The sequence below is a fragment of the Lates calcarifer genome, linkage group LG9, assembly GCF_001640805.2.
Source record: "Lates calcarifer isolate ASB-BC8 linkage group LG9, TLL_Latcal_v3, whole genome shotgun sequence".
Lineage (NCBI taxonomy): Eukaryota > Metazoa > Chordata > Actinopteri > Centropomidae > Lates > Lates calcarifer.
In genome coordinates this window covers 9,042,990-9,067,810 of record NC_066841.1, presented here as the reverse complement: position 1 = coordinate 9,067,810, position 24,821 = coordinate 9,042,990, and the positions used below count along the sequence as shown (strand labels likewise).

Below are 24,821 nucleotides of genomic sequence, written 5' to 3'. Positions count from 1 at the left end.
TTTCTGTTCGATTTCGCCTCTGCTGACTGGCATCTTGTCTGTATTAAAGGCTAAAAATAAGGAATAACTGATGAAGAGCTTTCAGAACCATGTAAACAGAGAGATTTGCCAAAATCTCACTGAGTACGATGTGTATGCTGAGACTGCTATGCAAGTGCTTGCAGTGTTATGGCAGTTTCAACAATAGCCCAAAATCAGACCCAAAATACTACATGAATAAAGCACTTTAGAGTTTAATGGAATAACTCACCTCTCAATCTAATTAATACTTGTATAAATCCAGTATGTGCTATAGCAGGTTTAAATCGCAACACTACCACTATACAGTCAAATATTAATAAGCAATATACATGAGACTAAAAATTAGAACCAACAAAACTATTTTCTCTCTTCCATAAATCTTTCAACAGCAACTTTGTGACCAGCACCGTGGCTGACAGCTGAGGCCAGTGCGGAAACGCCTAAAGATGCAGAACGACAAACTGCAAAGAGAGGCTTCAGATCCTCAAAAGACCCGACCTCTGTCTCAGAATACAAAGTCAGCACATGCTTTTTTACAAGATGTTTTGATCTCAGAAACTAATTTCACTTCCTCAAATGTGGGTCTTGGTGAAAATGCTGAGAGTCACTGTTCCATGAAGAGCAATATTAAAGGTCCTGGAAACAAGTTTTCTAAATCAGCTACCTTCTGTTAGTGACTGGGCCCCACATGAACATAACAAAGTGATGTCACAACAAGTGCACCAATCAGGATTTGGCAACACTAATCAACCAAGAACACAAAGTCCCATTTGCCACAGATTAGAGTTAAACTCAACTAAATATTAAAAAGGATGTTTTTTGCCAAACTTCAACTTTGATTGTTGCTAATTTGGTTTTCAGGGCCTTTAAAGTGCATTCTCTTGATTGACAGGTATCTTAGCTTCAGTCCATCACAGGAATTCCTTGTCGTGGAAACTTCCTCTATCTACTTTAGGGTCAGATGCTCCTGGCTTCAGTGACTGGCAAAGGCATCAAGTGGTAGCAAAACACCAGCTTCAAATATCTATTCAGGTGACATAGAGGAGGCATATAAATCCAATTCAAGGTCCCACTTTTTCAAATTTTAACTATGCTATATCTTTAATTAGTTAGCCAGGAGTTTGTGCTATGTCTTTCCCCATTGTTTAACAAGGCCCTTTGTCAGAGGTGTCTCTGCCACCAGTAGCATCACTTCCAGACAGCGTAGAATACCCATTGGAGGGTGGAGGGAAGGGTGTGCGTGTGTGAATGTGTGTGTTTGCTGAAAAAAGGAGGAGCAGTAAGTGGCGTCAGTGAGCTGTGCTTTCAGTCCCTTAAGGCGAGCGGGACAGGGCAGACGATTGTTCTGTGTGTTGATGGGTGAGTCCGTGAGGGAGTGTTAATGGCAGAGGGAGGAGTGCATACATCAGAGTATACACATAATATACACATACAGTATTTGTAACAACGGTATTCCCTGCCAGTAGTGAGACTATAGAAAATGTGCTTTCTGACAGGTAAAGTGTGTGTGTGTGTGTTTGTACAGGTGTGATTAGGTTATGAGTGTGTTCGGTAGTGAGCACCTCTTTGTCCAGGCCATGTAAACAAACCTCGGGCAGCAGAGAGCGTGCTCAGAAAGGCTCAGAAAGACATCAAAGACAGAAGAAAAGTTTGAAGGAAAGAGAGGAAGGAAAGAAGGAAGCATAATTATTCTAACAGCACAGGTTAATAGGAATACCAAAGATAATATTGCATCTCCTAGAACTAGCTTCAATTGCTCAGTGTATATAAAATTGGAAGAAAGCTATATTGTGATATTAGTTACATTTCACTTTATAATTCTAAAATAATTTATACCAACAATAGTTATATTTTATAGAGTATTTACATAAATACATCATCATATAGTAATATTATTGTCAACACATCATTATAGAAACATACACCATACATATATGTGTATATAGTCATGTTATAGCCACACGTACACACACATACAATGAATATACAATCAAAATGAACTATTGCAATGCTGTGTTGGGTAAAACTCCATCGAACATTCACATCTTCTCAAGTAAGTAAGCTTGAAGACAGGAGTTCAGATGTATTGCTATAAGAAAGACCAAAGTTCAGCTCAGCCTCACACAGTCGCAGCTGAACGTTTCCTCGTAAAATCCGAGTATTGCTTATTGTAAAGTTGCTCTCCTCTGATGTGATAATCAGTGATGGAGAGAAGAGAAAAACAGAGAAAGAGAGAGAGTGAGGAGCTCTGAGCCTCTCAGGTCAGTAGGTCAGATAGATCTTCCGCCATCGTCTGGGCAGGAAAATTTTAGTTTTTTTTTTCCCCAGCGGACCGATCAAACCGGAAAAAAAAGAAGAAGTTTTAGATCTGCAAGTACGTCTGCTGGGATAGAAAGGCAGCCCACTCAAGACGGACAGAAAAAAACAGGTGGGCATGTGAGCAGCCAGGTGAGTGTGAATAAAGCATCCAACAACCTGCTGCCTCTAGAAGTCAGAGAAGAGATCCTGGGGACCCAGATGAATGATAAAAGGAGCGATGGTCCGCGGCTGGTAGAAGGGATTGTCAATGAAAAGTCCACCTGCAGTGAGATGAAGAACAGAGAAAGAGAGCAAAAGTAATTACTGTATGAATAGATTTAGAAATCTATAAACAAAATATGAGGCTGCTATACAGAAATTTGACAACAACAAAAACAAACAAACAAATAAAAAAAAAATCTAATGAAGGTTACTTCAAGTCCACTTGGTGAATGCAAAAATCCTTGAGTGGTACATGGAAATGTTCTACCTGGGTGGCATTGATAATACTTTATTGCATTAAATTAAAGGGATGGTTGGGACATTTTGTCAATTTAACTCATTTGCTTTCTTGCCAAGAGCTAGATGAGAAGATCGATACTGCTATGGTAAATATGAAGCTAAAGCCAGCATCCAGTTAGCTTAGCATAAAGCATGAAGGCAGGGGAAAACAGCTAGCCTGGTTCTGCTCAAAAGAAACAAAATTCACCTACCATCACCTGGCTCTGTCCACATGGTTAAACTGTAGCTGTTGTAACTGTAACTGTTCCCCCTGCTTTCAGTCTTTATTCTAAGCTAAGCTAAATGGCTGCTAGCTGTAGCCAAAATATCAAACTATGCCTTTAATGAACGTAACATAGGAGCTGTAAGAAAGACCTAATGACAAAGAATTTCAAATGTTTTGGTAGTGTTGGTAGGATGCCAACCACATAAGACTGAAAATAAGATCAGAAACAGGTAAAGCAGTTTTGGAGATAAATACTCTGTAGGGCTTTGGCTCTGTGCGCACTAAAAATCAATTCAAACTAAAGTGTAAAAGAAAAAAACATATACATAATGCAACAGCTAGAAATAATCTTCAATCATGTAGAGCTCTGGTGATGTAAGACAAACATCAGTTTAAAGGTTTTTATAACAACTCAATGGAGCTCAACCAACCATTGGACAAGATATTGGGTCCTCTCATCCAATGGCTGCGCCTCATAGCCGTAACCATGGAGACGTCGTCAGGGGTTATCTCTTGCTGGTTGGATGACCAAGACGTAGTGAAGGGCCAGCCTAACTCTGTCAAGACTGGCACTGACCATTGACCTTTGGTAAGCGTCGCCTTTATTGTCCTTTATTTAGCCAGGCTCCTCTTTCACTTTTTAAATAATCAATTTATTTATTTTTTACTTGCCACATCAGGCCATTCTTGCTAAGATTTTTTAAACCCTTATTTGAAATTTTAGAGTCACAAAGGGATTGTTCTGAGGCCAAATTGCAGTTGGCGCTGGTCCTTTACTGAACGGCTGAGCAAAAAACATGCAAAAACAAATACAGCAATGATACGGAATTAATGAAACAATAATAAAAAACACATTGACAGTGAGGTTTGAATTCATCTAGGTCCTTCATTGCTGCTTTTGACTGACTGTAATGTGACGATTATATGCACAAAGCCAAATAAGAAAAATATGGGGATTTAGAAGTAATATGTTTTGTCTTTATTATTTTATACCAATTAAAATCAGCTTAAACATTACACAGCGCTCCAAAAATGCTGAAAAAGGCTGCAGTTGGCTTATGTGACAATATAATAAATAAAAGCTGTCCATATGTACTGTAGGTGATAGTTGTAGGAAACCTGCCAAATATTAATCCACGCAAGGTAATGAGATCGTGCAGCTGAATGCAAGATGCAGGATCTAACAAGAGCTTTCTAAATTCATCCTTTGTCTTCTCACCTTTCTCTCTGAATATCTATAAGCTGAGGGTCAAAAGGATGTAACAAGAGGCGCTGAGCTACGTGGAAAGCTTGAAATTCAATCTATGTGAATGTATGAGGGTGGAATATTAAAGCGTGATGTTCAGATGTGAGTTTAGGTCACAGTATTGTGTGCCAGTTTTAAGAGTGAGGCCAAATCCCCCCTCCAAAACAAAACAAACAGGTGCTACTGCATCAGGTCTCTACTGGCTGAAAGTCTTTACATGAGATATACACCAGGCAGTGTTCAGCCTTTATAGGAGATAAACTTTATTCATTTTTCAACATTATTTATTTACTCCTATACATCCTTCACACAGCTCACATTATTATTTTCTTTTTACAGAGAATGTGTGTTGTGTGTATCATATTGCCAAGGTTATCCGCTCCCGAGCAAAGAATAAGCACATTAACAAAAGGCTGATATATATATATATATATATATATATAATTTAGACTCAAAGAATGAGGTAACAATTCACAGTACAAATCCTTCAAGTTTTTGTTTATCTCTTAAGAACTTAAACCTGCAGTATTTTCTTTTCATATCCATAAAAGTTTTTGGAAACAGTATGAAAACTAAACAAAATGCCAAAAAAAAAGAAAAAAAGCGCTTTTACAAATCTTCAGCTTAAGTCCTTAATCCTCTCCCCATCACTGATATTGTAGAAAAAAAAAGACTGAGTTTCCCTCCTAGAAAAAGGTGCGCTTGGTATGTGTGTCTCCTGTGCTAAAAGAAGTGGTAGTGGGGGACGGGGTAGGCGGGCACTTTCATGACAGGCAACAGAAGCATTCTCTTGGGCAAACCTAGAGGGGAGACATGAGAAGAGCACAGCTCTGCATGAGTCCAGGGCAACAAATAACCAAGCTTTTGTATGCTCACTACTCTACACACTATGTTATAAGTATGTCCCACAAAACACCCCTTGCACTAAACAAGCAGGGGTTCTAAAGGGGGGGGGGGGTAAGTGAGTGAGAATGCAGCTGTTGTCAGCGGTTAGAGCAAACCGAGAGGGAGATTCACAGTTAAAGAGAGGAAAACAAACCGCTAAAGTTAAAGATTCATTGCAATTTATTACAACTTGGGTTATATTTTAGTAATTGCATTATCATTCCTGTTAGTTATTAAATCTTTGTACTCATCAAGTCAGTTGCTTAGATCTGGTAACACAGTGATATTGTGACAACAATGTCCAAAGGGGCAAGAACCCCAAGCAAAAAGACAATCAGATCAGGTCGTAAACAAGTCAATGATTCTCTGGAGATAAAACTGAAAACTTAACTAAAAATAAAATTTAGTTATAATAATATTCCATGTTGCATGGGAAAACTACATGGACACACAGCATTCATGAGTACAGGTTAAAGTTGTAACATTTGACTTTGGTTTGTTTGGTTCAGATCTCAGAACTTGACCTATTCAGTACAATGCCATTATCACCACCCAAGTACCCAAGTTTTAATAAAGTGGAATAATCCTTTCAGAGAGGATTGAGCAAGATATGTTGTTGTTTCTATTGTTCTATACTGTAAATCAGGCATTTTGGAAGAGTTTTTGGATGTTAATGTTCTGTGTTCAATGATAAACTGTTCTATGTAATAGGATATGGTAGCATTCTCAAATACGCTTAGTATTTGCCAACATGAAATCCCAAAGCAGCAATGGGCACCGGAGCACAGGAAAAAAAAGCAGGAAATAAGATCAAAGTATTGCACCTAAAAAGGTAAACGAGCAGTTCCAAAAGTTTTCATGTGCACTTTTTCTCCATTCTGACTAGAACTTAAGCCTCTGCATGACTGACCCATAGACCTTTACAAGTATTTTGATTATCCTGACTAGTAAAAATCAATGAAAGTAGCCATGTTTACAATACAGAAGACCCTCTTCCTGAATTGCACCTGACAATCCAAATCTCAAATTTATCCTCTTCATCTGCAGCATCACATCAAACACCAGTAAGAGAACCACTGAGTTCAGAGACAAAAACCACCACAGCAACCTCCACATTTCTTACAGTTCCAGCTTTCATGTCTATCTTTTCTCTTTCAGATGACATGAACTGAACTTGACTTTTTACCTAATTGTGGGAAGTTATGGCTTAAGTTAAAGCTCAGGGTCAGGTGGACTCACAGTGATCACCCACCAGGATATTTGACGTTGTGATGAGTAATGGGCCAGAGAGGCACCGTGCACAATGATTTATGCTTCATCCACCCCCAGATACAGGAGATTCAATTGCCTGTTTATTAAAGTCTTTTCAGTGGCCAGTCACGAGGAACACTACTGAATGCCTTTTCAAATGTTTTGGATGACATGGCTGTAAGCAGCACCTACCATCAAATTCTCAGTATTTAATTTAGTGTGGGAGTCACAATAACATGGGGAAAGTGTGTTGATGCCAGAGACTGAAACGAAACTCCCCAAAACAAACGCTGAGCTCCAGCTCTCACAAACACAGAAACTGAGGCGTGCTTCATGTTCAGGGGTGTTGGGTTCTCAGGGGGGAGCTAAACGTCTGCCTGGGGCCTCAGACCGGTTTCTCCCGGCACATAAGACCCATTCAAGCTCCGAGCTGTATGATGGACAGAGGGGGCCTCCCCATGCTACATGTGTACACACACTCCACAAGGCTGAGTCTGTTGAGGTCAATATGACCGTGTTTGACGGAGAGATGTAAGCGCTGAATTTTGCGCCAATACCTATGCTGTTAAAGGTCAATGACTAGTATAGATTTTAGCCTACAAGTGTCTTTAATTCCTGTGTGTGTGTGTGAGAGAGAGAGAGAGAGAAAGAGAGAGAGCGAGAGAGAAAGAAAGAGAGAGAGAGAGAGAGAGAGAGAGAGAGAGAGCCCAGTGACCCCTATCAGCAGTGAGGGCATGGAAACTCCTTAGCAGGAGTAACATGACAGGAGCAGTGCTGCAGTGCTGTCATAAATAACAGCGGGCAAAGTGAGGAACTCACACTATGCTGTCTGCTAATCTGAACAGAAATGAGAATGACGGGCAGCACAGGCTGTGTGTCTGGGTTAATAAAAGTCCAGGAAAGACTGAATATTACGTTGGAAGTGACTGTTCAAGCTGCAGTTTTCTACTCTTTCCTATTTCAGTTCAAGATACGAGAAGAAAAAGAAGACGACTGCATGTGCATCATAATCATGAGTTTTGAAATCAGCAGATCTTTACTGACAAGACGAGTGGTCCAACCATAACAGATGAGGGTGTGAGAGGCAACAAGCAGATTAAGAAACAACTGGTGCGCGGACAATTAGCCAAAGCACAGACAGATCTGCTAGAAGCGACAAAGAGCCAACAGTTTAAGCTTTGTTTAATTATGACTGAAATTCAGAGCCAAAGCCTAAAACTTGGATTAGAGTGGGATAAGGTTTTAAATAAGTTTTGAGAAAAGGGGAGTAATTGAAGTGGAAAAGAAGGTTGGAGGTGTAGCATAAACTGACAGAAGAATTATTAATTTACCCACTAATGGTTAGCAGTTGTGGTATGCTGAGGGAACTGTGTGTTTGAGTGAGAAGAGGGGGTAGAAGAAGGGAAGAAGGTTATGGATAGTAGGAGGAGGGTGAAGGGATGAAGACTGGACAAGAAGCACATACCGTATGCAGGAGCAGCTGCTGCAGCAGGACTGTAGCCATACGGTGTCCCAAAGCCTGTTAGGGAGGAGGTTACAGGGTCTAGTTCAGTTGTGTACGTTTAACTCCAGGGTCTGCTTTTCAACAGCACGTTTAGATAATGTGTTTTGCCTATTCTAAATTCTGCAACATAAATCTGAGTCATACTGCAGGGTCATATGTTAGTGGATGTTGAGCAGAAACTGAAAATAAATCTCAAAATACATTCCAGATAATCAGTGGGCAGTTTTGCTGCGTGATTCTCTGATAACACTGTTCATCACTGAGTTTTCAAACAGTCATTAACTACAGTCTTGGTCTCTGCAGGCTACTGAAGGGTATTTCTGAAAGCCTGTGATATTTCCCATACAACTGCAGGGGGAAAAAATTGATGCTCATTTTCAACAGAAAACTGGGCAGGCAGCCTAAAGCAGAAGAAAATGTCAGTACTTTGAAGCCAACAGTAAAAGAAAATGCCAACTCTGTACAAACCATCATGACAAATATGAAAAATAAACAAAAATACTCAGGACAAAAAAAGAATAGGAAGGCATTACGTGGGAATAGAATTTAAGGAATACTGTCAATACTGAGTCAAATTCCTGGTCATGGGGTATCTATCAATTGCACTTGAAAAAAACTAAAATAACCCTAAAACCATCAAAAAACAACAACAAAATAATACATTTTTAAAATGTGTCAAAAAAATCTGACTAACTAAACAACAAAACAGTACACAGCTATCCACATAATTACCTGGCGTGACGTATCCAGGTGCAGCTGTGCTGACGAAGGCTCCTCTCGCGAGGGCTGCTCTTCCTCTTCCTCTGGCTACCTGAGCTGCTACTGCCGAGGCTGCTGCTGCCGCCGCTAGGGCTCCTTTAGTCTGAACACAGACATGCGATGCATTATATTATATGTGAGTGGGTTTCAATATATGGTACACAGATAAAAGGTACAAAAGCACATAAAAAATCCATATCCAAGACATTGTTTTCTAATTATTTATGGGCCTCATTGTTCAAAAAGCTGTTAGCACACAGACTGTGACAAAATAAGTGGAAGAGTGGTGATCTGATAACTGTCAGGTATTGATCTGATTAGACACTTGTTAAACTCTGTGTTATTGATTACTGTTGGATGAACAAATTGGACAAATTGTCCCTTGGCTCTACAGAGGTGATAGTGATCAGAAAAGAGGTTTAAATGTGGTCATTTTTAAAGCTGCTCCTGACAGTTTGGCTCTAAAAGAAAACGTAAAAGGAGTGATTTGATGGTTTGTTGTTTCATTCTCTGTGTAAATGCACATGCCCCAGACTGGAGACTGTGCCTTCTGTGTCAGGTATGTAGTGTATGTGTGTTTGTGTCTCCTTACCTGAGGCAATATCTTCTTTTTCTTGTTTGCAGCTGCGTTGGGACCGGAGAAGAGTTTTTCCAGAGCTGCTAGAGCAGCGCTGGCCTTTGCTACCTTTTTGTTGGGGCCTGCCCCACGAAACTTCTGCCCATCGACCTCCACCTGACGTCCACACACACACAGAACATAAAATATCTATCAAATCAGGTTCTATGATTTTAGTTAGACACAGCAAATGTTGGTCTGAAGCTACAATAGCTTTTCTATTCTAATTACAGTTGTAGTCTTTTCTATCAGTGGCCCCACTTTTTATGTTACAGCTCTGTCAAAGCAAACAATCACACAATAATGTTGCCTAAAACCCATGTGTTTATCAGTCATCAGTAACTCAGCCAGAGAAGTCTGGCTGAACAGGACAGCTTGTTTAGCGATGCCCTGCTGTCAAGCAGGCCTGCTAATCAATCAGCAGAGCGATGGAGCAGCCAGGCATGTCGGAAAACAACACACCCCACAGAGAACCGGCTTGCTCCAGGAACCAAGTTGACTGATTGACTCTACCGGTGATCAGCCCGTTTCAGAGTGAGCCTGTGTTCGTGTGGCTTTGTCTCCCCTTGGCTACAATGCGGATGGATTTGTACTAGTGAAATTTTTACATTTTTATGATTTGTGGTATGGTGTGTCATGGCTTGACACTCTTGTACACATGGACAGACTTTATAATCTTTTACAATCAGTCTGTGTGAGTAGATGATGCTCTCACCTCCATAATAAAACGTTTATCGTGGCTGCCTCCACTTTCAGAGATGAGCTCATATTTGAGTCCTCGTCTCTTCTCGTTTAGCTCCATGACGGGATTCTTCCCACTTGCTGTCAGTATGGGGCCCTGAGTTCGCACCTGGAGCGGGTGAGGAGATTATTGAAGTAGTGTAATTTAAAAGCATCTTCAAAGTTTTACTAGAAAGCACATGGTGGATAGTAAACCTGGGCGAAGATCTGGTTTGGATACCTTTTATATCCTTAAACCAGAGTGGTTGTTACATTTCAATTACAGCAAACTGATTGTATGCATTACTTTATCAGCAGGTTTCTTAATCCCCACCTCCAGCGTGTTGGAACTGTCTGAGGAGTGTGTTGGGTTATTGCTAGTATGTGAGGACGTCTCGCTCTTCCCCTCGCCATCCGACTTCTCATCTGAACTCATGGGGTCCAGGTCTGAGTCGAAACCTGTTGGGTAGCCCATCGCCTGGAGAACCTGGAGGGGGAAGACGATGATGATAAAGTAAAAGGAGTTGGAAGGATGCAACATGCCAGGAAAGAATCGGTCAAAGAGCTAAAGCTAAAAAGGATTTAAGACCAAAAGCAGGTTTAATCAGACAAATTAAAGGTGAAATTCGCAACTTGCCACGTGTATTTGATGAGAGATAATGACCCTAAAACAAAGGTGGTGGAGCAGCCAGAGTTCCTTTGTAATGTTGCCTAGCACCAGAGTGCAACAGGTTAGACCAAGCAGCTGAATGAAAATGAAAATGTTCAAGTAACATCGTTGTTAATTTACAGGCTAAATTCATGAAATTACACACCAAATGGCACAAGATAGATTTTGCAATGTAAAAAATAGCTTCACCATTGAATCTTTGTGTGCGATAACTCTGTTTTGTCATCATCCACAAGGCTACTTGGGCAATGAGAAGACCAAACACAATGTGCCCAGTCTTCTCTATTTCTAGAAAAATCATCCTCTAGAAGCAGTTTAGTCTAACTCACACAATTGTTATAATAATAAATAGCATTAAAGCCATTACAAAGCACCAGTTGCACAGAGGCACAGGAGTCTACTGTAAGTCCTCGATAGCACACAGAACAGCAAAGTGATTCAGAACAATATTCACGCAGAGGAGAAAAGTAGAAAGACGAGTTTTTGACCCAAATAGGCGATTGTGTTACAGCTGCTGAACCAGCCGCTACAGCGAGAGTGTGTGTGTGAGAGGAAGTGAGGAAGAGAAAGAGAGATCAAAAGGTGAGCGCATGAGAAAAAGAAAGTGAGAGAGAAGGAGAATGGAAAAGGGGGGGGGGGGTGAGATGGAGAGAAAGAGCCTTTTATGGGAATGGAGCGGATAGCGGATTATCCCAGCTCTGTGCTCTGGAGAGCCTCTTTGTTCACAACCACTCTGGGATTACATGGATTTGCCCACCTCCATTCTTCCTCTCAAACACACACAAACACACACACCAATAGGCATATGCAGACAAAAACATATATATAGATACACACAGGTCTGGCTGCAGCTGGAGCTCACAAAGGCCTTCAGGTAGCCAAAATGGAATCATCCCTCTTTTTTAATCAGTCAGTCTTTTGTGATTTGTGTTACGCATACATCCAACTATACACAAACACCAATCAGAGACGACCAATTTCAGATATTTGAAGGACTTGTTACACATTGTTCTCCTGTGCATATGATCCACCTCACTCCTCATCCTCCATCCTTACCTTGACGGCGACGTGGAGCTTGGCGGTCTTCTTGGATGATCCAGACGCTTCATAAATGGTTCCGTCCAGATCCACGGACATGGTGAAGACGGGAGCGTGAACCGGGCCCGACTGGGACAGCAGCCGATACTGCAGCCCTGGCCGGATCTGGTTCAGCCTCATCAGAGCATTCATTGGCTGGTTGGAGTCTATGGCTTTGCTGTCCAACACTAATCCAAAAAAGGCAGGAGGGAGTATGGTTACAGTAAAAAGAGGAGCAGATTAGAATAAATGTAATAAAGGTTTGTAGGGTGTGTATCAATAATCTCACTGGAGTTGGACAGACTGGGCCATTTTGTAGATGCTCTAAGTAATAAATCACATTTTCTAAAGGCTCTCAGCACTCTTGCTAGGTGCTTTCATGATGGATAAAGGTGCCTCTCTATTTTCGTTCTCTTTCAATCATGTTCCTCCTGTTTGTCAATATCTAAAAATGCCTCTCTGCCTCCATTAGCCGTGGTTCATCTTCTGCTTCTACGAAGAAAGAGCTGGGGATGGTTGGGTGGCCTACTAAAATGCTAGCAATCAATATTATTGATCTGCCTCCACAGGATTGAGGGAGGGTGGAAGGCAGAGAGGCAGATGGGGGAAAAAAGACACAAAAAAATTGAGACAATGGGAAGAGAGGCATGTAGACGACAGAATATAACTACTTCCATCTCTGAGAGTGATGCTGGTGTGTTTTCAGCGGTCTGAATAAAATAAAGACAATCCAAAGCTGAATGAAAACTTGATAAGATTGTATGCATTCTTATCCCTGCTCTCTTAAGTCAATCATTCCCTTTCTTTCCAGCTTTATAACAGATTGGGTCCGATGACCAATGACAAAGACCAAAAAGAAACAATCACATAATCACTCTGTCATTGTTCTTTTTTTTCCTTCTGTCTTGTACCTTTCCTCAGATTCCTCTTCATCTTCTTAATGAGGTCCTTGTCATCCATTGCTCCATCCTCGTATGGCCTCTTCAGACCTAAGCCTAAGAGGGAGAGGGCCAGAGAAACGCGAAGAGTTACTCATCAGTCACTAACTACAAGAGATGTTTACATGAATGTACACAAAGGCACTTGTGTGTGACAGAAAGACAGGGAGGTAAAGTCGCAGAAAAACAAATGATACATGAGCGCCAGCATAAAGATGGATAAACTCACAGATAAGATAAACAGAACAGACAGGCAGGCCAGCAAACAGTCAAACAATGAGGAGGACATGTAAGCTCCTTTCCTATGTTCACCTTAATCTGTAAATGCTCTGGCAGTTTTCCATGTCAGCGTCATGAGGTACCAAAGGGCTCGAGTCGATTTTCTATGAAAGTCACTTTGGAAAATTGCCAACTCTAGACCTTATGAGACTTCTCTGAGACTTCCTCTAGTGTGAACAAAAGAAGAAGCATTCCTGCATAAAGCATGCATGACTTAAAGTGATTTAACTAAGGCCAGTGTGTCTTCGGTGTGACGCTGGAGATAGTGTCACAAAAAGAAATCAGAGGGAAAAGCAGCCAAACATCAAACAACCTATCTAGTCACTAGAGGTTTTTTGTGATTTTTTAGCGTAACATGTCAGCTTTATTGACGGCTCTGCCAGTGGTAGTGCGCAGGAAAACGACCTAATACATCCGGAAAGGTCACGTCATGTGGAAAAAGATTCGACGAGACCTCATCTGACGTTGATACTGTGGTTGAACCCAGGTATGTTCTGGAGTCCGTGTGAGAAAGGAGCAGACAGACCAATAGCCGAGCTTTCAGACAGATTAACGGGGACAGAGAGAAAGATGGATATGTAGAGCCTGAAAGCCTGAAGAGACAGATAATCAGACACATGCAGACACGGGCTGGAAGACAGACGTGGTGGATGAAATGGATGAAAGGCTGAGATACACAGGGGTAAAGGCAAGGGATAAGGGCTGAGCAGACAGGGGGGTGAGCAGGTACTCACCCTCTTTATCAGACCAAGGGTATTTCTGTGATGGTTTATTTGAGGGGAGAGGCTCCATCTCCAACACCTTGTAGATCTGTCCGAATGCCATGAGTCTGAGAGCATGCTGTTGAATGGATGAGAGAGGAACGCAACATCTAAAATTGGTGGAATGACCCTTTAAATTTACATCTACAGTATTTGCCCTGAAACATTTTATTCACTATCTGACCACTGGTTAAATATCTTTATACAGTAATAAGATATGTTAAGATTTCCCTACATATATTTGAGTTAAAATTAAAGTGAGGCTGCTGTGCTACTGGAGAACATAACAAGAGCTTCTAAATTCTGATTGTGAAACTGAGAGAGACAAAGTTACGCCAGAATATTCTGGCTTATGTGATGATATTCAACTTCCCAAATGTTAGGAGGCCTTATCCTAACAAAAGATGGACATGAGCAAATTTGCACTTGTGCTGGTAAATGAGCACTAAATCCTGGCCAGACCTGTGCATTAATGAAGGTCTATAGCCTGAAGAAAACACACAAAATAGTACTCAATATCAATAACATCAGCATATATACTGACCAGCATGTCCCAGCATTAATTTATCATTCTTGATCTATTGTACACATTCTCAATCCACACAAACAATTAGAAAGATTACCAGAATGGCTCACAGTGGCTCTGCTAATATAAATCCATTAGGAAGGTAGAGTGTCTCAGATATTCATGAGGCTCGGTGTAGCTCATTGACAGAACAGCTCCCTCTCTCCTATCTGCTCTTGTATCTGCTACAATTATCCCCATTGACATTCCAGCCTCGTTCAGGCTTCGTTCAAAGGAAATAGACAGCAGGATTCACTAAGCCATGTGGCTCAGAGGCTGCTCTGCTTAGTCCAGTGTGTGCGTATGGAAGGACACGACAGCGCGCACAGCCAAGAGTGTGTGCGCACGAATACTGTCCTCAGGGTGTCAGAGATGGATTTACGGCTGTGCAGTGGCAATGGTTTCCCACACCAATCATTACACAGTGCCACATTGCGTTTTCTGGAGACGCACACACGCTGAACTATGTGTGTGTTTGCGTGCATGCAGATTGCGTGGTGATGGGGTCTTTCTGTCTGGTAACAGGTGTGTTGCTTACTGATTCCACAGTGACGGCTCAGGGCTGCAGTGCGAGTGTGAGTGAGTGTGAGGAGTGTGAGGTGTGTGTGTGTGTGTGTGTACCTGTGCGCTGTAGGTAATGGCCTCAGCCTGCTGGTCGGTCATGTTGGCTAGTGTATTTGTTGGCTCTTTCTCACATGGGTCGTGTAAACCTGGACCACCTGGGGGAGGCGACACAAGATGACACACAGACACACACATTAAGTCAGTTGTTGTCACTTTATGCAGTGACACTGCCACTCAGCAAAATTTAATTAGGCTTCACTGTCACGACATAAGTGACTAATAAAATCAGCAGCAATGGCAGTGGCAGTGATAGGAATATCTAACTGGTCAAACTGGCTGTGAGCTTTTCATTTTTTCCCCGTAAATTAAAATGTTTTTTTTTTTATTGAAACATTCATGCACACTGTCCTCTCTAAACTAGGATCTTAATAAGTCTCAATCTGGAAGGACATCACTGGCTTTGATTTGAAAATCAAATGAAATGAAACTCTGTTTTATGCAAACATACTTTTGAATAACTGATTTTTTTCCAAGAATGCAGAACATTTTGTAAACCCGTCAGCTGCTCCTAATTAAGATGCTCTTCTAATGATGACCTGCCTCAGACAGCTGTACTCTGCTGGGTCATTGATAATGTCTTGACCTCTCTCATGGAAACGGCTCAAAAATGTGGCAAGCAGAGCCTCGATGTATCTAATCATCGGCCCAAATTGAGCATGTTCCCCAGCTCTGCTCGTCATCTGAAGTGCCAAGAGTTTGAATGAAAGTGCTCTTGCTCTGCTCATTCTCAGATAGTTCCAGTTGTATATTCATGCATCCGCCATGGCTCCCGTACCTGGTAGCAGTATGCCCGAGGCCAGACACTCCATGACTCGACGCAGGGCTTCTCCTGCCCCGAGGGGTCTGTTGCAGGTGGCAATTGCCTTTTCACAGATAAGCTCCAAGGGCTGCAAGAACACAAACATGACACTTCAGTTACAGTTGGATAGTGGACAGCACTTTGAAAAAAAATCCTAATATCACAATAAACTAAAATATTTAAGGAGGCTGAACACTTTCTTTTCATTTCCTAGGATGAACACTCAAATGCAGGTAATTACAGCAAAAGACTCACCCATCCCTTGAGAGGCTCCCAGACAGGGTGTCTATTGCACATGTCTCTGAGTATCCTGAGGACAATAACGCAGGACTTGAGCCCGTTCACTCGAGCCTGAGAGAGATAGAGGGACGGAGATGAGGGCAAAGACGGAGGGAGGCGAGAAGGAAGATTAAACAGAAAGGGGGAAGAAGGGAGCAAATTGAGCGCAGGAGGAGAGGTATTTGTGCAAACCCAGACCCACACACACACACACACGCACACACACACACACACACACACACACAAACACAGATAACCACCTGCTTTACACCACAAAGCCATAGTCATAATGAAGTGACTGTATCTGTCTGAAACTATAGAGAATATTCTGAATTACGTTTAAGGTGCTTAACAATTTTGAGTTTAGTTGACTAAACATGGTTTTCTAAAGGAAAAAAATGTATAATTCCTCTTTGAGTTTTGTCTCTGTCTTACCTACACTCTAAACTTGTACAATGTTTTTTTTTTCCCCTTTTTTTCAGTAAGGTAAGTGAGTTGGGAGACAGATGGGAAAGGGTATGGGAGGGGAATCAAAGGGAAGCACTGACATACTGTACAGAGCAGGCAGGTTCACATAATAGCCAAAAAGAAAAACAAGTATCAACCATTGCTTTTGTAGCCTTACGATACTTTTTATATTCTTACTTTTAGAATATAGACAGAACATTAAAATATATGTTTACCAAGCCTTTACTCATCACTGAATTTGTAATAATTTCAGCATATACATTAAAATTTATGCCAATAAAAATGTGAGGTTTTCCCACACGTGCATCTGTTCTTGATTAGCCTAAACTGAGTGGGCATAATAAGCACCACGCTGTTCACTGACAGCGAGTGTAATTCCCTGTAGGGTGAATCGTCAGGCTACAATAAGCATCGGGCAGGAAGACAGGAAGTGAGTGGGTGCCGACCTGGAACCACTTGGCGTGTCGCAGCGCTGCCAGGGCCAACAGACATCTGTGTCTATCCAGCACCTCCCCCTCCTCCTCCTCCTCCTCAGCCTCCACTCTCTGCGCAGCAGCACCCAACACTGCCACAAAACAATAACAACCCAATATAGAGAACGTAAAAACACGCACACGTCACATTCGAGTGTGTGTGTTTGATTTTTTTTTTTTTTTTTTGCGCGTGTGAATGTGCGCAAACACACGTGAAACTGTGTGTGAGCGCGCACATCCGCACACACATGCATGGATATTTTGGTACATTCAAGGTGCTTTTCATGCCATAAAGTTGTTCCTCTCCTTGTAGAAAGTGATGGCTCTCTACAGTTCACAGACATGAGATGAATGCTCACAAAAGCCTCCTCCCTCACTCTTTAAACGGTGTGCCATTTTCAACACTTTGATCAATCTAACATGTGTCAACAACATCACATGTTTACATCCTTAGCACATAATAACACAGGATGCACTGCATCTGCACATGAATGTGTTGAAAGTTACACACACTATTCAACAGTGATTGAGTGGATTACATCCATCTGTCAGTGAAAGGGAGAGCAACCAGGGCCACAAGGGAAGAGACAACTTTGTGGGATGGAGAGCCCCCCGCCCCCCCCACAGACATACACCAAACAAATACCTAAGGAGTGTTTGATTTACTGTGTGTGGGCGCTGTTAAGACATATCCAGTCATCTCACTGTGCCCAGCAAGGTAAATCAATCTCGCCTTCATGTATTTGAAGAGAGGATTTTATTTATTTTGATCCAGTCTGCACCAGGCAGGAGTCAAAATAGGAGTTTGTTTTTCTTGAGGTGCACTTGATTTCACAGGCTCATAAAGAAATGGTGCAGAGAAAGCAATTCAACACCCTGTCTGGGCAAACACAGAATCAAGCGCTTCTAAAGTAGAACTGAAAAGGATAAAAAATGAAAATAAAAATCTAAGATAGTTCGACCCAGTCTGAGACAAACACAACACAGGAGGGATCAAGGCAGGGTTTAGTCAGAGCATCAGTGGTTGGTAAAAAGAGGGGCATTCTTATACTTTTATATGTAAGCATTTGATTCATGTCGCCCAACACACCAGGCTGGTTGAGTTACTACACTCTCACCCATTCTGTGACTGTGAGATTTGGCGCAAAAGCCTACGATATGCAAGGCGAGCTGAATCAGACGAAGCTGTGTATGAATGAGTGCGGTTACATGGGGTTTCAAAAGGGGGTTTATTATGTGTGGGGGGCCTACTGGAAGTGAAATAAAACACACTTAAAAGAGCCCTTGGGGTCTCTATGAAAACACAAACTAGGGTAAATATTTTTCTCATCACTCTCCCATAAAGAGAAAATCCTTCCCTCCAGAGGTATTAGGCTAAAATGTCAAATGTGTCTAATGTGTAGCAGCACGAGAACATCTATCTCACATTATCCCTGAACTCATCTGGCTGTTATTGTGGCGTCGCTCTTCCTCAGGCTAAGGCGTGTAGTGTAGTGGTGTGTATGTGTGTACAAACGGTGTATCTCAAGGTCTGTCAGTGTGGTCCCAGCTGCATGTGTGACCACTCCGCTGCTCGTGGATCATTATAGTCTTTCTCCTCTCGCTTGTCCTCCCACCGCTCTCTCAAACACTTCTGCCAGGCCGCTCCCCTCACTCAGCGCTCTTCTTTTATCATTATCTCCCTCTGTGTTACTGATGCTGTCCTCTGAGATCTGAAAAATTCCCCTTGCTATCGTGTCTCCTCTAATTTACCGTCACAGCACCCTCCCTCCCTCTCTCCTCCCTCTGTGACCACAAAAAGGCAGCGGGTGATATCTGGGCTTAAAGCGCACACATGCATTCAATATGTGTGCACAAAAACAAGTACAATTCAATGAAATATTTAGCTGCCTGTAATCTTGTGAAACATATAAAATCAAACACAATTCACATGGTGACTGAGTAAAATGGCTAATGAGATTAACAAGCACTATTTTAAATCAATACATAAATTACGTGAATTCAAATCAGATGGCATTATTGATCCACCTAACAGCATTCAAATACACATGGGACGCCTGAAGCAACAATTGATTTCTTAAACGCCTACCGTACCGTTCTGTTGTGTATGATTTTGTGCGTCTTTCAGGGATATTGTAACTCTAATATGTTGCTAATAATGTTCTAATCAGACAGAAGCATTCAAAGTTTTTAAAAAAAGAGGTGCTGACACTAGACACTTGTATTTGTGCCTGTTGATGCATGTGTTAATGTGTACAAGTATCAGATCCTGCTTTTTAAGATGTAACCCTATCAGACAAACTGGCCCACATCCCTAAACGTCTAATGGTGCCCAATGAAATCTCAGCAATTAGACATCTGGTATCTTTATCCGTCAGGTACAAAATATGACTATGCATGCACGCCTGTCTGTTGCACCAGGACACAAAATACGAGCGGTCTTCTCCATCCTGCTGCGGCACATGGCGTGATGTACGGCTAGCCCTCGTGATATTGCTCATCTCTCTCCGAGACCTGAGACCTGAGAGAGTGTCTGGTTGGACGGCAGCCACAGGATGGATGGGCAGCTCGCTAGTGCTCAGTTATTGATTTCATTGGCCTGCTGGCCTTGCTTCCCCATGCTACCTCCCACAACCAATTATAACCAGTTCCTGCTACCCATAAAAACGGCGGGGAGAGTGTGTTGGGTTGGGGATGGAAGATTGTTCCTAGACTAAAGACCAGACAGTTCCTGTGTATTTCAGCTCTGGCATGTGTCCTGTCGTGTCTTGTGTCAGCATCAGTTACTGAGGTCAAACCTCTTGTTTTGGGAAATAAACACAACTGAGTTCTACACAGAGACATATACACATACAATATAAAAATAAACTATGTGGGTGTGTGTGTTGGGGAGTGTGTCTTTCCCATCTCTGAGTTCCTACCTCGCCCGTTCTTCTCCTGCTCCTCCTCTTCCTGCTGCACTTCCTGCACTTCTTCCTCCTCCTCCTCCTCCTCCTCCTCCACTTCCTCCCCATTTTCCACTCCCTGATCCTCCTCCTCTTCCTCCTCCTCGTCCTCCATGTCTTCCCTCATGGCTGGCGAGGTGAGGGTAATCTTCAGTGTGAGTTTGGGCTCTGTTGTAGTTCGTACCAAGATGGCCGCCTCGGGCAAGGAGCTTGTGACCTCATATTTCTCTTCTGTCAGTTTCTGTCATGTATCAGACATAAGTTGATGGTAAGAGGCCAAGGTCACAACATGACTGAATACAGGTGGAAAAGAGGAAGGAAATATCTATCTCAGCCTGCTGCTGCTTCTAGGTGATGCAACAACATGACCAGGTATGACAAGACAAATATTATCAAAAGTCATGAACATGCATGACAACAGGCAAAGGGACAAATGGTACTGAATTTCAAGTGAAGACAAGTACTAGAAATTTTACATTTAAAGCCTCTCCTAATGATGGAAGGACAAATAAGCCTGGCCACTTCAAAAGATGCCACTATAGAAAATGATATATGATGCAGTAGAGCAGAGGCAAACTGGGGAAATAGAGGTTATTCAATCCCCATAATATTGTAAAACAGGCTAATCAGGTACGGTAGAACAAATTCAACACAGACAATGACAGTTATATTATAAATAAATATTATATAAACAAATTACGAGAAGATATGACATGTATCGGATGAAGAGAAAGGAACAAATAAACAACAGATGTGAAAGATGAAAGCTGATAGAAGCTCTAAGCCTCCATCTGAATTTCAGGCAAATTGTAATGATCTTTTGTGATTGTGTTTGTGTGTCTACCTCTATTGTGTTTCTGTGTCACACATTCATTAGAGAAATAAGTCATGTAGTGGCCCCAGGGAAGTATTTGTGTTATGTCTAGCAAGTATGTGTGGCTGTTTACTGCTGTAGCTAGAAATGCTGCTCTTGCTCTGATTGCAAGTCGACTGTGTTTGTATGGATTTACTTGTAGTATTTACACTGTCGGGAAATAAATCTGTTCATGCAGGCACATTATGGGCACTCACTGTGCATGTGGGGGCCAAAAAAAGCTGGTCCTAACAAGTTTTGTTATTTATGTCGGGGATAAGACCTGGTTTTTGGTTTAAAGCTGGGGGTAGATTTAGGTTAAGATGATGGTAAAGGTTTAGTATGTGGCAGTTATGATTAGGGTTAGAGTGAGCTTCTAGTTAGTTAGTAGAAGCTCCGGTTTTTCGTGACATTAGTTTTTAGTCAATGTGATTCTCCAAAGTGACAAAAACAAGTGGGTGTGTGTTTGTGTGTGTGTTTCCGACACTGTTTAAGTGAGCAGTGAGTTGCAGAGGGCCCATCTACATCCCATTTGGCTCTGATGAGAAAATCAGAATCTCTGGTCACTGGCCCGAGACATGAGATTACCTCCCTGCCCACACACACAGCCACAGACTTTTCCTTCCTGTCTCTCTCCCTGTCATATCACTAAACTGCTAAAGGAAATGAACAGAGAAGAGGCACAGGGTAGAATTTATTCACTGAATAAGTTTTGCACTAGCTGGCCAGATTAGGCAGTTTCTTAACATCATAAAAGTTATGGCTAATATTTTCCCTCCTAACAGATCTTAAGTGAATGCAAATGTTCATCTGGTCTTGGTCATCTGGTTGCGCCTGCATTGTGCGTGCACTGTAGGTGTCAGTGTGTTTTGTGTGTATGAACGTCAAGGAGCTACGCTTCTGTGCCATGACTTGTTAATGAGGAAACATGACACTGACGTAGTGAGAGAGTATTAATCACACATGACTCATACATACTAAAACACCTCTCAACTTATCACTTGTCGATATTGCTGTCTCTTGCCTACTTATGCCAACACTCATGATGCTTCTCCCTGCACATGAACACGTAGCAGAGAGAGTTGGCAAAGTCAAGCAGAAACACTCATGAAATGTGGAGGCTTATCTAAATAGCTTCATTTTTGACACTGGAGAGGACTGTGCCATAAAAATAGTACTTTTTTGGTTTTGATTTGGCAGAGGATGATGTCACTAAGGGTTTCATTGCAAGGCAAAGAAGCACTTGTATTGTGCTGTATTTTCGTGACCAAATGTATCGGAGAAAAGACAGAGAACGAGATGTAAGCATTTGTGTACATGTGGGTCTGTGTGTTTTAGTGTAAGAGTGTCTCTAACCTCTATCTGTGTGGGTAAATTGTGACAGACAGTGTCCAGCAGTGTCTGTGTGGGTTTGTCTCTGCACATCAGCACCAGCTCCAGGTCCATGTCTCCTTTGATCAGGAGGCCTTTGGCAACCAGGCCGATCCTCATCACTCCACACAGCACACCACCACTGCTGGGCTCTCTGTTTTTAAGGGAAAATAAACCAAAGGTAACATTCAGATTGTAAGTGGTTTTTGCTTAAAAGGACGTATATACTTTAATCAATATCTGAAAAGCTTAGAAGGCACCATTTATACAATAAAATTTATACTTAGCTCTCAGGATCTTAACAAAATAGTATAAAATTCTTCATTACCTTGTTTATGTATGGCTATAAAGGAGTAACATTATTATCACTCCTATTTCACACTATCGTAATTACAATACCAGTTCAGTGAGTAGAAAAGATTAAAATACGTGGTGCCAGTTAACATTGCAAAATAAGATCTGACAAGGAAATTCAAGACTTTAATGAGAAGTAGTGAACCCTTAATTAAAAGATTCATGAAGATAGCCAACCATGGAGACTGTGCCCAGAGATTGTCAAGTGGTTAACTTCATTTCCTCTGGAGCCAAACATGCCACTGCTGAAGTCCCTGCACAACTTTATCACTTGTGTGTTCAGAATACATGAAAAACATTGGGTGAATATGGACTAGTCAGTTTGTGGGATGAAAAACACTTCACTAACAGGTGTTAGTACTATTCAGTTCATTCAGTTTTAAGCCTTCATGTATATATCTCGGTAAAATTAAAGGAGACCTTCAACATTTTGGGAAATACGCTCACTCAGTTTCTTCTGAGAGTAAGCTAAGTTTCCACTGGTTGCCTGGCAACCTTGGGACGATGACAAGAAAACAGGAAGTCACACCTTCCTACCCAAAATAGGTCAGCACATAATAATCTGTAAAACCCTAACTTGTAAATTTAACACTGTGGTTTCTGTAAGGATTAAACACACAACAAAGATACGTGTTAACTAGTGAAAGGAATTGGTAAGCTTTTTAAAATTACTTTTAGACATTGGTATTGAACCTCTCAAATAACTGTCAGCAAGAAACACACAGCATTTTCCCAAAATGTGGACATATTACTTTAACACTTCAGTTTTGGACTGTAAGTCAGACAAAACAAGCAAGAGGATTCCCTGTAATAGGCTACATAATCAATCTATTGATTGTTAAAAAAAGTACTATACTGAAAATAATCATTGGCTGCAGCTCTATTATGTGTCCCCCACCTGTAGCTGTCACTGGATTCCTCAGTTTCATCACTGGGCTCATCGCCTGGGTCGTCCTCTTCTGTGCTGTCTGCCGGTTGCCCGTCGACCTGGCTGTGGATGTCGCCGCTGCTCTGATCCAGCCAATCAGAGACATGTTTGAGGGCGCACTCGACAGTAGACACCAGTGTCTGGACTGCCTCTAGCTCTTGAGAGGAGGGGTAGATGGTGGAGTGTTTTGCCATGACGTGGCGGTCATCGTTACTGAAGGAACGGAAGGACCTCTGAATGGGAGAGAAGGTTGAGAAATAACAGAATTAGAAATGACATTTAGTATATTCTGATTACAATTGACTGAGAATACTAAAACATGGGGGTGCATACCTGTACACACAGAAACACCCCTCCCCCTGTTCCACCTTTGTCTACAACAATGGCACCACTGGAGAGAGACTTTCAAAAACAGATTGAGCTTTAATCCATCAAACTGAGCTTTGGTCTCCCTGGGACTAACTTCTTTCTATCACACACCCAAAATTGAAAAAAGAAAAAGAGAAAACACATGCACACAAAAAAAAACAAGCACACAAATAGCTACATTTGCACCACAACCATCAGCAAAACACACCAGAAAGACGCGCTCTGCCACTTCCTGTCCCACCATGCGTGTGTGCTGCTTCCATGCACACAAAGCATGTATCTCTTTTAGTGGAAAGAAATCAATTCTTAACTCAGTGACAGCTCCCATTTAATGGCACTGACCCTGACACACATGCATGCACTTGCGCACACACAGACACACATATGCACATGCACACACAGCTATCAGAAATTCATCTGACCACCATCCTCATATCCTCTCCACCTGTCCTAATTTAATCAGACATTCTGGCCCTGGGAATTCGTGTCAGCTCTTCAGACTTTCTCATTTGCTCCCTCCTACTCTCTGGGACGTATGGGGAGGAAAATCAGGGAGGGAGGACGAGGAGGAGATCGGGTGGGAGGCATCAGAGAGGTGTAGCACAGAGAGGAGTAAATAACAGAAAATGGAAGGGGGCATGACAGACAAAAAGGAAGAGAACAGAAGACAGCTGAGGAGGGCTGTGAGAACAGCACAGAATCTTTAAAGAGGGAAAAAATGATTGTGGGAGGGGAGGACGGATTCAAAGATGAATGGAAAAGTAAAGCGATGAAGGAGAGGAGCAGGTGTAACTGAGGCTTTTGTGATTTGCAGTCTGCAATTAATACCTCCCAGATGGGTCCCTGAGCTTTTGAGCATTCATATGAAAACACTTTGTAAACTGTATGTTAACCTTTGACATCTTTTCACGTCTCACAGCATTTCAGTGGGTGGTTGTTTATGAGGCTTAATGTTAAATGGAAAACACTTTATATTTGAAATTAATTAAACATCTAACTATTAAGTATTAACTAATCTAATTCAAGTGTAAAACTGATACA

At 41.9% G+C, this 24,821-nt stretch overlaps 1 protein-coding gene across 3 annotated transcripts in view; it reads right to left on the bottom strand.

Moving 5' to 3' along the window:
* Nucleotides 1–213: 213 nt before the first annotated feature.
* Nucleotides 214–24,821, bottom strand: part of strbp (spermatid perinuclear RNA binding protein) — a 75,436-nt gene continuing 50,828 nt past the window's right edge. For 2 of the 3 annotated variants that reach the window (XM_051072871.1, XM_018670470.2), the window contains 16 exons: nucleotides 23,382–23,644; nucleotides 22,115–22,283; nucleotides 19,882–20,146; nucleotides 16,934–17,052; nucleotides 15,996–16,091; nucleotides 15,717–15,828; nucleotides 14,939–15,036; nucleotides 13,726–13,831; nucleotides 12,686–12,769; nucleotides 11,754–11,962; nucleotides 10,362–10,514; nucleotides 10,023–10,157; nucleotides 9,284–9,424; nucleotides 8,665–8,794; nucleotides 7,894–7,947; nucleotides 214–2,600 (listed from right to left, as the gene is read on the bottom strand). In XM_051072871.1, the coding sequence (XP_050928828.1) occupies nucleotides 2,506–2,600; nucleotides 7,894–7,947; nucleotides 8,665–8,794; nucleotides 9,284–9,424; nucleotides 10,023–10,157; nucleotides 10,362–10,514; nucleotides 11,754–11,962; nucleotides 12,686–12,769; nucleotides 13,726–13,831; nucleotides 14,939–15,036; nucleotides 15,717–15,828; nucleotides 15,996–16,091; nucleotides 16,934–17,052; nucleotides 19,882–20,146; nucleotides 22,115–22,283; nucleotides 23,382–23,644 (2,229 nt within the window). In that variant the 3' untranslated portion in view covers nucleotides 214–2,505. Of the gene's footprint in view, nucleotides 2,601–4,531; nucleotides 5,093–7,893; nucleotides 7,948–8,664; nucleotides 8,795–9,283; nucleotides 9,425–10,022; nucleotides 10,158–10,361; nucleotides 10,515–11,753; nucleotides 11,963–12,685; nucleotides 12,770–13,725; nucleotides 13,832–14,938; nucleotides 15,037–15,716; nucleotides 15,829–15,995; nucleotides 16,092–16,933; nucleotides 17,053–19,881; nucleotides 20,147–22,114; nucleotides 22,284–23,381; nucleotides 23,645–24,821 lie in introns of those variants that run through there. The other variant, XM_018670474.2, reaches the window with a different exon arrangement.